General features: G+C 42.6%; 1 protein-coding gene across 3 annotated transcripts in view; it reads left to right on the forward strand.

Moving 5' to 3' along the window:
* Nucleotides 1-15,049, forward strand: part of palld (palladin, cytoskeletal associated protein) — a 68,905-nt gene that overhangs the window by 45,847 nt on the left and 8,009 nt on the right. Inside the window, exons 1-6 of one of the 3 annotated variants that reach the window (XM_030727511.1) lie at nt 4,428-4,558; nt 10,044-10,724; nt 11,716-11,860; nt 12,178-12,279; nt 13,490-13,531; nt 14,457-14,678. In XM_030727511.1, coding sequence (XP_030583371.1) covers nt 10,249-10,724; nt 11,716-11,860; nt 12,178-12,279; nt 13,490-13,531; nt 14,457-14,678 — 987 coding nt within the window. In that variant the 5' untranslated portion in view covers nt 4,428-4,558; nt 10,044-10,248. Of the gene's footprint in view, nt 1-4,427; nt 4,559-5,598; nt 5,861-10,043; nt 10,725-11,715; nt 11,861-12,177; nt 12,280-13,489; nt 13,532-14,456; nt 14,679-15,049 lie in introns of those variants that run through there. The other 2 variants (XM_030727512.1, XM_030727510.1) reach the window with 2 other exon arrangements.

The raw sequence follows: 15,049 nt of genomic DNA on the forward strand, positions 1-15,049 counted from the left end.
GAATGGGGTTTGTGCAACAGAATAAAAGCTGAAATGAAGTCACCAGAGACACAAGGGAGCAGGAAAGCAGATAATTTCACATCGGGCCTCCAGAGTGAGAGATGGGCAGCCCTTAAAAGGACATGCAGGACACGGGATTGGCTGAGACACTAAACTAACAAACCACTGGATTGGTCGGCCGTGCTAAAGTGACCTGCATGGAATGGAGAAACTTTCCAAATAAGGAAGAGAGCTGTGGGAGCTGACCTTCATAACACAGAGAGGGAGCTGGAAGAAAGCGAGAGAGGGGTGAGCAGAGGGAGAGGGAGTGATGAAAGGGCGCATGGAGGGATGAGGGGAGCAAGAGACCAGGGTGTATGCTTGGGAGTTGACAGCATGGAAACTAAGCGGCTTCAGTGGTCCCCCTCATAAAAAGCAGACTGTGTTTCCCAGGAAAGAACAGCCTGGTATGTTAAACACTGAGAAACAAACGGATAAATACACATTACCCGACATATATACACTCAGAGAAAGAATTGTTTCCGGATGAGGTCAATCAACCTGTGATTAGATCCTGACTGCGAGTGGTGGTACAAGTGGTGAGTGCGGCTACATGTGTGGCATACATGGCATCTCCCTTTAGACACACTCTCAATTAGATTACCACACAGCTTCCACTTGTGGATGTTAATTAGAGGGTGTGATAATGTGTACACTGCTGTCACCAAGAAAACGACACCGAGAGCAGACGAGACCCACTCCGATTCGCTTCTAAGTGTCAGCGAGTCAAGCCACAGGGAATGACTCGTACCTCTAAAAGAGTTGGAGACCCTCTCCAAATACAGTGCTGCATGACTAACTGAGAAATTCAGGATTTTCCCAATTCCATCTCAAAGTCAGTGGGTGTTTTTGAATGGATAAGATGCCTGAGATAAGGTCTGTGTTTAACACAAGCTTTCAAAGTTTTCACGTTTTGTTCACCAACAAAAAATAAGGAAATGCCTCATTTGTGAATATTATATGAGACTGCAGAAGTTGTTGGGGGAAAACCTTGTCTCATCATGCTGAATACAGGAGTGACACTGAGGTCATTTAACTGTGGTGTAGTTTATTCTGGTCTTATGGCAAAACATGGAGTGGTCACGAAAAGCAATTCATTTGTTTGTGTTCATGGATACAAATTATGACAATTTTTCATGACAGTCTGCACAACTTTGTACATAATGTATTTCAATAGGAAGTATATTTCATGTCTACAGCATTTTGTGGCAATCATGCCAACCAAGGATGTGACATCCGTTTTATCTCACCCCAAACCAAGACCTTTTTCTCAACCTAACTTTTAAAGCCTAAACCTAACAAGCAGCATATTTTATATTAATAATATATACTTTAAAAAATAACACAAATGAAGTGTAAAAATCTGTGATGTGTATAACTCACCTTTAAAAATGTAAAAATATTCATTTTGCATGCATGGATACAACACCAGAAGAGAAAGATGCAAACCTGAGTTTATAGTCAAATAGAAAGCAAACGCACTGTGCTGACAGCTGGGTTGAGTGAATGGACCAAAATTTTGTTGCACCCGCTCACGGTCCTTAGGCCTGAATTATGTCCCCACACACACTCACACAAGAGTACCTGCATCAGGTCTTTGCGGGGCGTACACACATACTGTAACTGGAAACACCACTGAACCCTAGGCGGTAATCCTTGTGGACTGCGTCGATCTGACGTGTAGTTACATTTCTCGAGAGGTGCATGTCCAGTTACATCATAGGTTACCGCGTTCATGGGTGAGACGAGGATTAACGGGAAAGTTTCAGTGTGAGCCCTGCCACAGCCGGAATGTTACCAGAAACCAGAATTTGTTCTAGGATTATGTGAAAATTATTTCCTTTCGCAATAAAAGTCTCTGACATATACACTGCATGAACATAAAATGGTTTACACAAGTGCATCAAAGAAATTTATGAAAGATTCAGGGATTAAAATTAAAATCTGATTTTATTAGTTATGAGGTAAAATAAAATAATAAAATAAAATTATTAATAAAAAATAAATAAACTTTGATTTGTGTATGGTTGCTTGTTTGCTGTAAAGATGCTTCTTGATAATAAACCTTAGACTGTTGGAAAGTCTATTTATTTCCCTTTAAATGGAGCAACATTTGTAGGTTCAGTAGCAGAGTTGAGTATGTGGGATGCACCCATGAAAAACTTGCCAAATCCTCTCTGCCAGTGCCAAACAGCTTATTCTGCTATTGCCTCTTGTTTTGAGCTTATTGTACCCTGGGTGTTGACAGTCAGGCTTGTCATTACTGGAGGAAATCTCAATGAAGAGCGATATCGAGATGAAGTTCTGCAACCAGTGGCAACCCCATATCTTCACAGTCTGGGACCAAACTCCGTCCTTCAAGGTGGCAACACTTGCCCCCACAGAGAGGTGTGGCCTGCCTGCAGTCCTGACCTCAAACCCATTGAACACTTGTGGGATCAGCTTGGGCACAATGTTCATGCCAGAGTGACAAACACAACCACACTGGCTGACTTGCGACAAATGCTGGTTCCAGAATGGGATGCCATCTCACAGCAGCGTGTAACCAAACTGGTGACCAGTATGAGGAGGAGGTGCCAGGCTGTTGTGGCTGTGTTTGGTTCTTCCGCATGCTGCTGAGGCCCCTGTTTGTTAAATTAATAAACTATTAAATTGCCAATTTGTCTTGTTTCTTCAGACTTCAATCATCCAATCCAATATACGACCCCAAACAAGAGTCAGCAGCAGAATAAGCTGTTTGGCATTGGCAGAGAAGTTTTTCATGGGCAGAAACCACATACTTCACTCTTCTGCTCAACCCACAAATGCATTTTCCTTATAAATGTGGCAATAAAGGGGAAACAAACAGGCTTTCCAAAGAAGTAATCAACCAAACACAAATCTTCTTATTTTGTCTGATGTCTAATGTAGAGCACCGATTAAACAGAAAATTAAATCCCTCTTATCTAAACTCTGTTTTGTTAAATAATGTCTATCAAGCTGATTTCATGATCCATTGACGATAATGTTGTTTTAAAAAACCTTGCACTGGGGGCATAAAATAACTGTAAAAATTTTTAAAAAGTGTAATTATTCAATAAATTCTGAAAAATAATATATAATTTAATATTTTCCACAAGTTATTTATTTAGTAATATATAAATATTTATTATTATTTTTGTGGTACTGTAAAAAGTCCCACTAAACATATTTCTATTAGTGTGTATTTTTAAACACAAAGTGTGACTTTAATTCAAACTTTCCGTTATAAATTTCTTCACTCAAGAAAAATAAAACGCTTACACAAAGAAAAAAGTGCCAAAGCACTGCAGGTCCTGCATCCAAATAAAAATAAAAAACAATGCTGTGTAACTTTCTTAAAGTAAGTAAAATACTTTTAACTAATTGTTTTCTTAAATTATATCAACTTAATTCTAAAGAAGAGGAGAAAGAAACGACATCTGTGAATTAATTGCGATGTCTTTAAGGCCTCTTTGATTTAACAGTAATAAAAAGGGACATGTAAAAGTTAAAACATTGAACCTGTGAAATCTTTTAGGTTCATCAACGCAAATTACAGCAGTTAGAAGTTCTGTTAACCTCTCAAGTTTACACTGTATGACCTTTTCCCAATAATTACACACACACACTTAAACAGACACTACAACACCACGCTGGACCAGATTACTGGCCTTGTATTTTCCTCCCACCAACATGCCATGACTCATCACCCACCCCCTAAAAATAGAGTGCTCACAAAAATAGAAATGAGAAATTCCTAAAAACAAAAAGATTTACTTCATTCCACAAAAATGAAGGAGATTAACAAAAAAACAGAATACTTGGAAACATTTCAATGCATGAAACCAGATCTATGTGGCTGTGCTGGGTGTGTTTACACACATAGTGACACTGGGAGTGCGCCCATTGTTTCGATGATTCCAAAGGTCCGAAACGGTGCAGGTCACATGAAACTATTATATCCCTTATGCTCCTTTAACATAGATAGATAATGTTTCTGCTGCCATAAAGAGAATGTGGATTTTATTTCCAGCCACGGCCTGGTTTTAACTTTACCTTACAATGGGCAAATCTCATTTTGTCAGCTCAATCTAAGAGTCTTCTTTAGATGATTCATTTCTTAAATCTGTCCCCACAATCAACCTGTGTCACTCAAGTCTTAAGTCATTCAAGAAACATTATAAATCTGAACACAAAATGACAAGTAAAAGAAACTAGATATGGGTGTCTCTCTCCTTCTTATCTGCAACTGTGCCTAAATCTGCTCTGTGATCACTACTTTTACTTTTATTCTGAAAGGGACAGCTTTCAGTTGGCAGACTGCAGACTTTTATTGTTTAGAGGAGGAGCTCACAGACAGACTGACTCATGCAGAGAGAGAGAGAGAGGGAGAGCGGCCGAATCTGTCACTGTCTGGCTGCTCCAGCTATATATGCTTCTCCTACCTGAAAGTGCAGCAGTCAGACGCAGTTCACTCTCCAACAGGGAAATATCTACACCACAGACACTAACGCTGAAGGTAAAGCCTTTTCTTTTATACTTGTGTAAACTCAGAGCTCATTCGCATTAAGCACGGGCACTTTTCTTTAACTTTCAAAAACTTTTTTTTTCCCTAGGATTTCTCAGGTAATTTATTTACATTTTTAACTGGAAACATTTTGAAATAAAACATAAATTAGGGAGCAGATGAAGAAAGAGGAGACAGATGACTGAGGCAGTTGTTTTTTTGGGGGGGGGGGTTTTGCCCCCAGTCTCCTGGTTTACCAGCTCTACGTGTTAATGTTAAAATCATATGTTTTCAGAGTCGTGTGTGGTTTTCTAGGAGCAGACAGAGGCTGAGTGTGATACCCATTCATTTTGGAGGCTCTAGAAAGGTAACAAGTTCAGACTGCAGAGACGAAGAGCAGCATCATTGTGAGTGACTTTAGCTGAAGTTAGTTTGTTAGGTTTCTTCCCAGCAGTGCGGCTGTGTTTATGTGGCGGGGTTCATTTGTTTGCAGAGTGCCTCGGTGGAGTCAGATGGATTAGTTAACACAATAGAGTCTGTTAGGTGGAAAAAGCTTCTGTCTTACTCTGCTGTAACTCTTCACTGACTGTTTTCTCTCTGGCTCTTCCTTCCCCTTCATCCTCCTCCTCCTCCTTCTCTTCTTTCCCCTCCACTCCTGCTGCTAATCCCATTTGATGGTGATGTCTTTCCCACTTCAATCCAGCAAAGAATGTCTTCAGCATTCCTGCTATAGAGAAAGAAAAAAAAAAACCCACTCAGGACAGAGGCAGAGGAGTGGGAAGCAGAGGGAGAGATGGATGGAGGGGAATAGAGAAAAGCAGGGTTCACTGATTGTGTAGAGCCTCTTCACCTTGCATATGAAATATGAGCCCTGATAGAGAGCAAGGGGGGGGAATAATAGAAAGAGAGAAAGTAGGGCAGGGAGAAAGTGGGTGATCGGAGCAGCCGTGAGCTGTTTTTTTGGTGTGGCTGGAATAAGAAAAATGCTCTGTGCTATGCTTTAAAGAGAGAGGGGGGAAAGCAAAACAGTCTGGTTCTGTTTTATGTGGTGTGTGTGCAATTAGAGCCAAAGAGAACAAGGAGGTGGAGGTACACCGGAGAAGAGTGGGGTTGAAAATAAGTTAAAGGGAATTCAGACTTAAGGAGAACGTATGAGCTGACGTGAAGAACTGAATGATGGAGAGTGGCTGGAGATGAAGCAGCAGCAGCAGCAGCAGACTGGATTCTGAGCGGCAGACACGCCTGTGAGATTATTCTGAAATACTCCTGGAAAATTGGAGCGGTTTCTTCGCAAGTCTGGTTTCTCATGTGAAAGTAAGTAGAGGCGGGCAGGCATGAGCAGGAGAAGAGAGTCGGGAGAGAGAGAAAGGAGAGCAGGCTACTTTGTGTTCTAATTCCAGTGAATTATTTTCCCAGCTTGTTGCCATGTAAAAATTTCAGTTTCACAATAGATTTGTACATGTAAGCCCTGCTGTATGTCTCACTGTTCTCAGTACTTGTTTAGAAATTTCCAATGTGACACATTTTCTAGGGAATGATAACACAGAAAGTAAGCAAAAAGGAAGTTTGATTTGAGAAAGTGAGTCAGAAGAGACTCCACAGACAGGCTTACTAACAGTATGTCAGTCTCAGTCCCTTTGTCACACTGATGGTGTGTTTCTGCTTGAGGGCATCAGCTTCATGCTGACACACCATACTGATGACGCAGTGCTCACTGGTGAATTTAAGCAAAGGTAGCTGTGAATCAGGTGCGTGTGTTTGCATATTTATACCCTATTCTGTGTTGCAATTTTGTGACTTAATCTCACAATTCTCTTGAACTCTGATTTAAGTCACCGTTTGTGTTGGTACAGGTCTCAGACATGCTTTCCAGGCCGTGTGATACTGGAACTCAGTTTCACTATTTCATTATAAATCATTTACAAACTGCAAGGCCGTGCTGTTACCCAGCCACTGGTGTTTGCGGAAACCAACACACAGCAGTGCGATGCAAACAGACAACGGGGTCTGCTGTAGCTCGAGAGCACAACACCCACTAAAGCCATTCGTCATTCTTCTTGCTGCATAACCTAGAGAACAGCCTCAGTCCCGCTCATGTTGTTGTTTACAGAAGGAAACCCCTCATTACCAACAATGTACACTCAACAACTTCCTGCACCCCCCCCCTTTGTACGCTTCCTGTCATCAGCTGGCCAGGTCTAATAAAGCAGCTCTGTCTTTTACAGCCAGCTGCAGAGCTAACGAGATGGGCAGCAGATAAACCTGCGGATGGCTCCCAGCTTGCTTCAATAGTCCGTGGAACAGTGGATGAGTTTCTCACGCACTCTGTTATTGTTCAGGAAGCACAAACAGGCAGTACAGCACAAGCATAGTTATTTAGATGGCTGAGGTCTTCATTTATTAAAGCAGCATGCTGCTGGTAACAACCCACTGCATCTGGCACATCTCAGTGTTTAGCGCACTGATACATCACAGGGCTGTAAAACAGTCCTTCAATTAAGTTACTGTCAAGCTGTTCTGGGGTCTGTTTATTGAGCTTTTAGAAACTGGAGAGACAGATTCCTTTTAGCCTTTTTTTTTTTTTTTACCCTTCCCTCCTTTTTCCTTTTACAAAAAAAGAATTTAAAGACAGGATCCAGCCCAAAGAAAGTATTTTTCAGGATGAAAATGAGAAGACTCAATGGTTTTGCCTATTTATACCGCCAAAAAAAGAGAGGGGGCAAAAAAAGACAGACATAAGAGTAATGCTGTTTTACAGTTGGAATGACAGAGAGAGGAGCTGGAGCGTTTTCTCTCAGCGAAGCACGGCGCTTCGTGGGCCAGCTGGCTCAGACCAGAACAGCAAAACACACTGCCGTTGGCTTGACGACAGAGGAACACTTCCCTCCTAATTCAACCCCGCTCACCGCAAGGACAAAGAATAAGACCGAGTGATGGGAGCCTGTTCTGCTTCTCAGTGCATTTTAAACAACTAGTAATCATCTACTCAAGGTGCAGGTCAGGTTTTTAGGAAGGATTCCGCTTTTTCTGGAGTGCAGATGGGATGAAAAAGCTGGACATTGTGTAGTGGCGTGTCATGCACTTTGTGGTCAAAGTGGTCTGGATGATGTGAGCTGGAGGCTACACAGCTGCAGGGTCATAGGAGTCTGGAAGAGTCCTGGTCATTTGCTTGTTGTAAATCCTTAAATGGACCATAAAAGTATTTGTGCAGCTTCAAATGAGACAAGCTGACACGACATTTTCATACAATTTTAAATGCAATGCAAATGTATAAACAGGAGTCGGAGTAAAATTAGAATCGCGTGTTGAATTGCATTCAGCTGGAAATCATTTCAGTGCTAACTGATGACTTGGTCTTCCTCAGTCATGAATATTTTTACAATAATAAGGGATACTAGGAGTATGTTTTTGTGTAGTATAGTTGTTACTTTATATAGAAAGTAAAGAGCACCTTTTAAGGCAAGATGTTGAAGTAAGTTACAGCTGGGTTATATCTACACTTTCCCCCTGTTCACACTCTATAAGAGAGAAGAGAAAACACTAACTTTTCCAACTACAGAAATACAATACTCAGTTCTAAGAGGGTGTCAAAAATGTAGGTAAACGCTAAAAAGGTCTTTGAGGTCTTGCCCCGCTGAGGCAGTAAAGCATTGTGTCGAGGAGAGCGGGATGAGGCTTTGAGGAAATTAAGAGTGTTTCCTCTCTGCTGGAGCAGACGGGCAGGGTGCTTCTGCCTCCGAGAACACCGCCAAAAAAGGAATCAAACCGCTGCGGAGAGCTGTGAGCTTCGCGAGTTGCCAAACTATTCCTGTAAAAGAACTCTTTTGGTGGAGTCCCACACTGGAGACCTTTGGGGCATGTAAAGGAAAATGTATATAAAGAGGGGAGGGGAGGGGGGCACACTGAATTGATTGTGTGCTCAGTGAGTCCTGTAAGGGGAGCAGCAGGTGGGATGACTGCAGTGGATGTTCTTGAATTAATGACTTTTTATTTGAGCCAATGAATTCTCCTCTAAAAGGGAGTGTATTACCAAAATACCTGCCTAAGACAGCTTATGTGGTGATCTCTAACTAAGGGTAAAAGGATCCATGGGGTACTTACTGTATGCTGTGGGAATAACTGATAAATGGTAGGCTGAATAAAATCACTAGGAGGCAGATGGTGAGCTAAAATGAGTTTAAAACGTCTGAACATGAGATGCTGTTGAACTGTTTTTCTTTGGTGCTTCTGACAGGACTAAGGTGGTACACTAGATAAAAAATTGGGGGATTAAATGCGTCAAATTATGCTACAACTATCACTTTTGTCAAATGTTCACTGATGTCATTTATAAATCTGTACCCAGAGGCCAGAGGGAGGGGGTTTTTTGTGTGTTGTCACAGATGAAAAATAGTGGAAACACTCCACTGATTATTCAACATCTGGAAAAGATTTGGGCACGTGAACTTGGTGGACTCCTGACAGCGTGCACCATAGGGATGTACAGTATATCCTGAAAAGGCTGCCTGTGAAGAACTCATCAGTCTCACATATGCATAGCTGTATACTCTCAAGGTTTATAACTTTTTATCCTTTTTTCCTAAAGACCTACGTACTCCTTGTGATCCTCGGGGAGAGCACCTCAGAGTTCAGTCAGGTCCTGCGGTTTTCATACTTAGTCCACTTTAAAACCCTCCTGGTGCGTGTAAAGTGTGTGTCAGCCACTGAAACTTTAGATTAGGACTTAACCTCCAACTTCTCCACAATGACACAGAAACTGCACGACCACGCCTGTGCAAAAATACGCGAGGATCCTGGCAAAATGACACCGAAACATTACATTTTTGTTTTCTTTCATCCTTCAAATATGAGGAGCCACACCTCAACCGTGGGGTTTCCCTTTTCCACAGCTCTCCCTGGTGCACCAGTTTACAGTCCATCCACTGTCACACTGCTGAACAACAGGAACAGAGCTGTTTTCCTCACTGTTACACTTATCATCTGGTTCCTGTGCCATACTTGATGTATTGTCAACAGTCAAGCTTTTTAACAAGTCTTTGTTAAAGGCTAGAGGCTGATAAACTATCAGTTGGTGCTGCTCATGCAGTGGTTTCCTCCCAGAAGTTGCACACATACCAACACTTTGCCCAAGCCTCTGGCCTGACAAGCTATCACCTTCGGAGCAGAGGAAAAACAGTTCACACAGCTCGACTCCTGCTGACAACTGTCAGGCTGACGGCCGAGTGTTGATGTCATCCTGAGAAGGCTTTGCGTTTTAATAATTTACATCTTAGCTAACATCACTCGACTTTCCAACACTTTGACTCTCCATCGATGATGTTCACATCTGGCCTCCAACCTTCCTGCCAGTTGTGTTCTGACTGCAGTTGGATTGAGACCACACTATTGTGTCATGCACAAACTAAAAACAGATGATTTTGTAACATTTTTACTGTTACCTCGTTATCATCCATCGTTAATAAGACTATTTTCTGATGACTCTGGTTGTTCTTCACAGGAACGCGGCACAGCTGAAGCAGCTGCAGGACCAGATTCTGTTGGAGCAGCAGGAAGCAGCCAACTGGCAGCAACAGCTGGAGCAGCAAAACCAGGAAGTCCCACCTCCACCTCTGCAGCCACTTGAGGAAGTACCTCTACCTGCTCCCCCATCTCCACCTCTCCCACCTCCTCCCTCCTTCCAGGAGTTGGAGAGCAGCACAGCCATGCAGGCCAGCACATTCAACTACGCCCGGCCCAAGCAGTTCATTGCTGCTCAGAGCCCTGGTGGGGCAGGCTACGTCACCCAGTCCTCCGGCTCCTCCGGGTCCAGCCTGTCCTCCCCTCTGTCTCCACCCAGCTCACACAAGCCCTTCAGTAGGGTCACCATGCCCACCTTCACCAAGGCGGGCAGTATTGAATCACCGAGCTCTCCTTCCTTCCCTCCTCCACCTCCGCCCTTCCTCAGCTCCAGCAACCTGTCCTCTCCATCAGGTCCCACCCAAGACTTCCCTCCTCCGCCACCTCCTCCCCCTCCGCCCATCTCCACGTCTCCAGCTCACTCAGATATGTCCTCGCCCTTCTCTTCTGTCCCTCTGTCTCCTGCCTCCAGCTTCCTGTCCTCAGTGTTGCCCTCCACACCTTCCACACCCAACAGTGCTACAGTCAATGCCATGGGTCTTCCTAAAGGCAACGGGACTGTGTAAGTGATGCTCATACACACTTTCATACACAGAGCTTTTTTAGTCTGTCAGGCTCATTATAAGCAGCATCAGGCCAGCAGTGTGTGTCTCAGGCATGAACCTGCTGGCAACTGGGTGCAGAATGTCTGCCGCTAGATGGAAGATGACATGTTTACATTTTCATGCAGCATGTTTACAGGAAAATGCCATCTAGAGACCCCACACACATAAACATAAGTTGCTCTAAAGGTGCAAGAGCCCTCATCCCATTTGGGAAGAAAATATACATGGAGGTTCTCAAGAGGGAAAGTTGTGTTGAAATCAAATAAACAATAATGTTAGCATATATATATTTTTTTTTTATCTGTCACTTTGCAGAGTATCCAGCTGATTTTGCACTCTGCTTATTGAGTTAGCTGATAAAAATCTGTTTTTGTGTAGATAGACTCATCTGATGACGTCCCTGGAGGGAGTCATTTTTTTTTTTCCTTCCATCAAGGACATTCCACCTTTAGCTCTTTGCCAGTAAATTTTCATCACTCCCGAACTCCCCTGCTAACCCTGGCATTCCTGCTGCAGTTGCGAGAGATAAGAAGACACACTGAGGAATGCTATAGCTGGACATGTCCAGATAAGGGTGGATGTTAGAAAGCAAGGGGGCCGTGGCTTTAAAGGGGACCCATTATGCGCGTCTGTGTTTTCTGTCATGTGTATATACAGTTATAATAGTGGATGCACATTTAAAACACGGTTAAAGTGGAGCCCCTCCAATTTGGAAGTTTGCCCCTAGGCTTCTCTAAAAGCTCTGGTTGAGGCATTTTCTTCTACTGTTAGCTCTGTCTGATATCATAGAGATCCCTAATATATTGATCTCAAGCACACACCTGCTGTTCAAAACTTCAAGGGGCTTAAAAGGAAGGAGAAGGGTGCTAGACCAGACAGTGGAATAACACCAAGGCCTAGTTTTTGATAAATAAAGACTATTTTTTAACAGTTTTGTCCCTCTTTTAGCAAAGCATTTCCAAGGAAGTCCTCAGCCACCAAGACACCACGCATTGCCTCCGATTCAGACATTCAGGGATCCAAGGACGCGGTCATCCAGGATTTGGAGAGAAAACTGCGCTTTAAAGAGGAGCGCATAAGCAATGGTCAACAGGTGCGCGTTTGTCCATGTGCATGTTAAATTCTTATTGAAATATTGAACAAACAGCGTGTTTGCAGACAGTTACAGAATGAGCGTGCTCAGTAACACATCATTAACACAGAATAACAAGCGCCACAACATGTTCATCCAACAAAAAAGTAAAAGAGCTTTTGTTTCATGCACCCTCAAAGAAATTCATAATGTTTTCTCCACATATAATTAAATGTCTTATTAACGCAAGGCTTAGATACAAGTGATGGTGTGTAAAAGTGTGTGTCTTTCTAACTCACACACTAACCCGCGCTGACCCCATTAATCCCTGCTTCCAGAGGTTAACCTATGAAGAGAAGATGGCTCGCAGACTGCTGGGTGCTGACAACGCTGCCACAGTCTTAAACACACAGGACACAGAGGAGGAGCCAGTCACACAGGTACGGTAGCTCTTTATCAGGATTCACACACCTGGAGGAGAAAAAAACACACACACACACCTGAAGTCACACAGGCATGGAAGCATGTTACCAACATGTCTACTCCAGCACAAATCCTTCTGCTGCATGCATTCCCCACAAGCACCTTTCTGTGTGTCCACTGATACTTGGCTGGTGTCATTCCTATCTCATGATCACTGGCTTTCCTCCACCCCAAGTCACTGTAAACACTGCAGAGAGCACGTTATGAAAGCAGGGTGTAAACACTGTAAAGTCCTCCAGAGCCCTCCATAAAAAGCTCTGTTTATGCAAACTCCCTAGTACCAAGTGTTGCTGCAGACATGCTGTTCAAAGGCTCTCTTAGACACCAAACAGTTGCTTGGAAGTACGGGAAAGGAGCACATCCTTATTTCAATGACCAGTTTAAACTTTAATTTGTTTCTTAGATTATTACCATAGACGTTACCATAACACAAGTTGTGTCCACACTACCAGAGTTAACACTCTAATGCCTCTTGGTATCAGGAGCAACTTAAGTGGTTGGAGCAATACGGCTAGTTTGCATGGCTAGGCCTGCAAAGGCATCGGCACCAATAGCGTCCTGCATGTGTTAGTAATTTTTTTTGTTTTGTTTCGAGAGCAGGTAGGTTTGAACATGCACACACACTGAAACACACACAACAACACACTGTAAGAGATAGACGTGGCCAGTGTGGGAATACCTCAAACTGACATTTTTTCTAATATCCACCCGAGGTAAACTCCTTTGGTTGCAAAGAGATGTCAGATCTTTTTAAGTCTATGAGAAAATGACCCTACTTTTCATATTATTTATGACCCCGGTTGGCACTTTTCTGATGGATTTATGGTCTCAATAACAAATTTAAAGTCTTGTTTAATACAGCATGATGTTTATTTTCTGTATGAGATTCAATAGGCAATAAAACAGATCATAATCTAGGGTGTGGCTAAGAAGCGATGGACAGTTCACTACTGTATAAGCTTGCAGTGTCCTCAATGTTTCAGTCAGAAACTTTCCTTAGTTATGATGATTGCTGAACTCCACAAACCAATGAGTGACATCAACCATATCTACAACTATCTTTTATATGAAGACTTTAATACACCACAAAGTGAAGAAAAAAAGCTGTTTCTCACCCTGTTCGATGCACAGTGACAGACACACAAACATAACTTCTTTTTCTCCCAGCAGGAAGACAAATCTTCTGATAGAGACTCTTACCCTCAAAAGGTTATTGACACCTTCTCCTGTTTTTATTTTGTTTTTTTTCTTTCACTGTAAAATGTCACTGTGTGAAGCTGTGCACACAAAGAAGCACAAAAATTGTAGATATGTCTACTTTAACCAGAGCAGGATCAGGCATGAGAGTTATCTGATGAGGAAAGGCATCACCCAGCTTTTTATGTCTGCTGGTCACCGTTTGCAGTCAGATCACAAATAATCACAAAAGTCTTTAGTGTACCACTGTAATCTGCACCTTCTACTTTCTCTTTTTATTAAATGTGCAGTATGAATTTTAAATACTGAAGCATGTTTAGAGCTTGAATGCAACATAACCATTGATTAGCACTTTTAGTTTTCCCAGATTTGTTTGTCTTCACTTCCCTGTCATCACGCAGCGCACACTGCAGTGTTAGACCACATTTTTACTATTTTTAAACACATTATTTTTGAAAAATTTTAACAAGCGATGTTATTTGTGGATAACAGCTCTGCAGTTCAGGACTTCTGTAATTGCTGTGATTCCGAGCAGCACAGCGAGTTCAGGAGGATATATGCTGGCTCTGCAGCTGCGCCCTGAGGCCTGTCATTATCTGTGTGATGTGTCATCAGAGCGGGCTGCTCTGCAGATGTTCTCCACTGCCTCCTCAGAGCTGCAGTGCTGAAAGATTAATGAAGATGATGGGAAGAAGGAGTGGCTCGTGTGGGTGAAGAGAGTTAGGAAATTAGGAGAAAGTTGGCAGTTTCAGTAACCTTGAAGACAGGTTTATGAGTGTGTAAAAAATAAAAATTGGGGAAAATGGGTTGTAGTGATAACTCACTGCATGCTTTTCAATGTATTTGCAACTGCCATGTGTCCACACAAACCTAATGAAGTGTTTCTGCTCCAGTCTTTTTACTAAATGTCTTTGTGTCTTTTTTTCCCCTTATTTAGGAATACAAAGTGTCGAGCTTTGAGCAGCGCCTGATCAGTGAGATTGAGTATCGTTTGGAGCGTTCTCCAGTGGAGGAGTCAGATGATGATGTGCAGCACGATGAAAACTCTTCTGGCCAAGGGGTGGCACCATCCTTTGACCAGAAACTCAAACACTACAAAGTCTTTGAGGGCATGCCAGTCACCTTCTCCTGCAAGATCAAAGGAGACCCCAAACCAAAGGTTAGCAGGTTTACATGAAACATTGTATTTAAATACAATGTTATTCTGAAGTATTTATGAATGTTTGTACTCCTCATTTGGAGAGTTTCTGATATGTGATGAGGAGATGCTCTTTGCAGGAGCACACTCTGGCTCTGGCTGACTGACTCTGTGTGTATTAATCACAATGTGACAGGTTTAATGATGAAAAAAGATAAAGAAGTGAGATAGAGGCCAAATAGTCATGGAGTATTACCTTTCATCCATCCATCCATCTATCCATCCATCCATCCAGCCATCCTCTACTGTGTAGTTCAGTTAGGTGGCAGAGGGCAGCAGCCCAAGAAGAGATGTCCAGACCTATCTCTCTCCATCCTCTCTCTGGTAGAATA

Source organism: Archocentrus centrarchus, chromosome 4, assembly GCF_007364275.1.
Source record: "Archocentrus centrarchus isolate MPI-CPG fArcCen1 chromosome 4, fArcCen1, whole genome shotgun sequence".
NCBI classification, from domain to species: domain Eukaryota; kingdom Metazoa; phylum Chordata; class Actinopteri; order Cichliformes; family Cichlidae; genus Archocentrus; species Archocentrus centrarchus.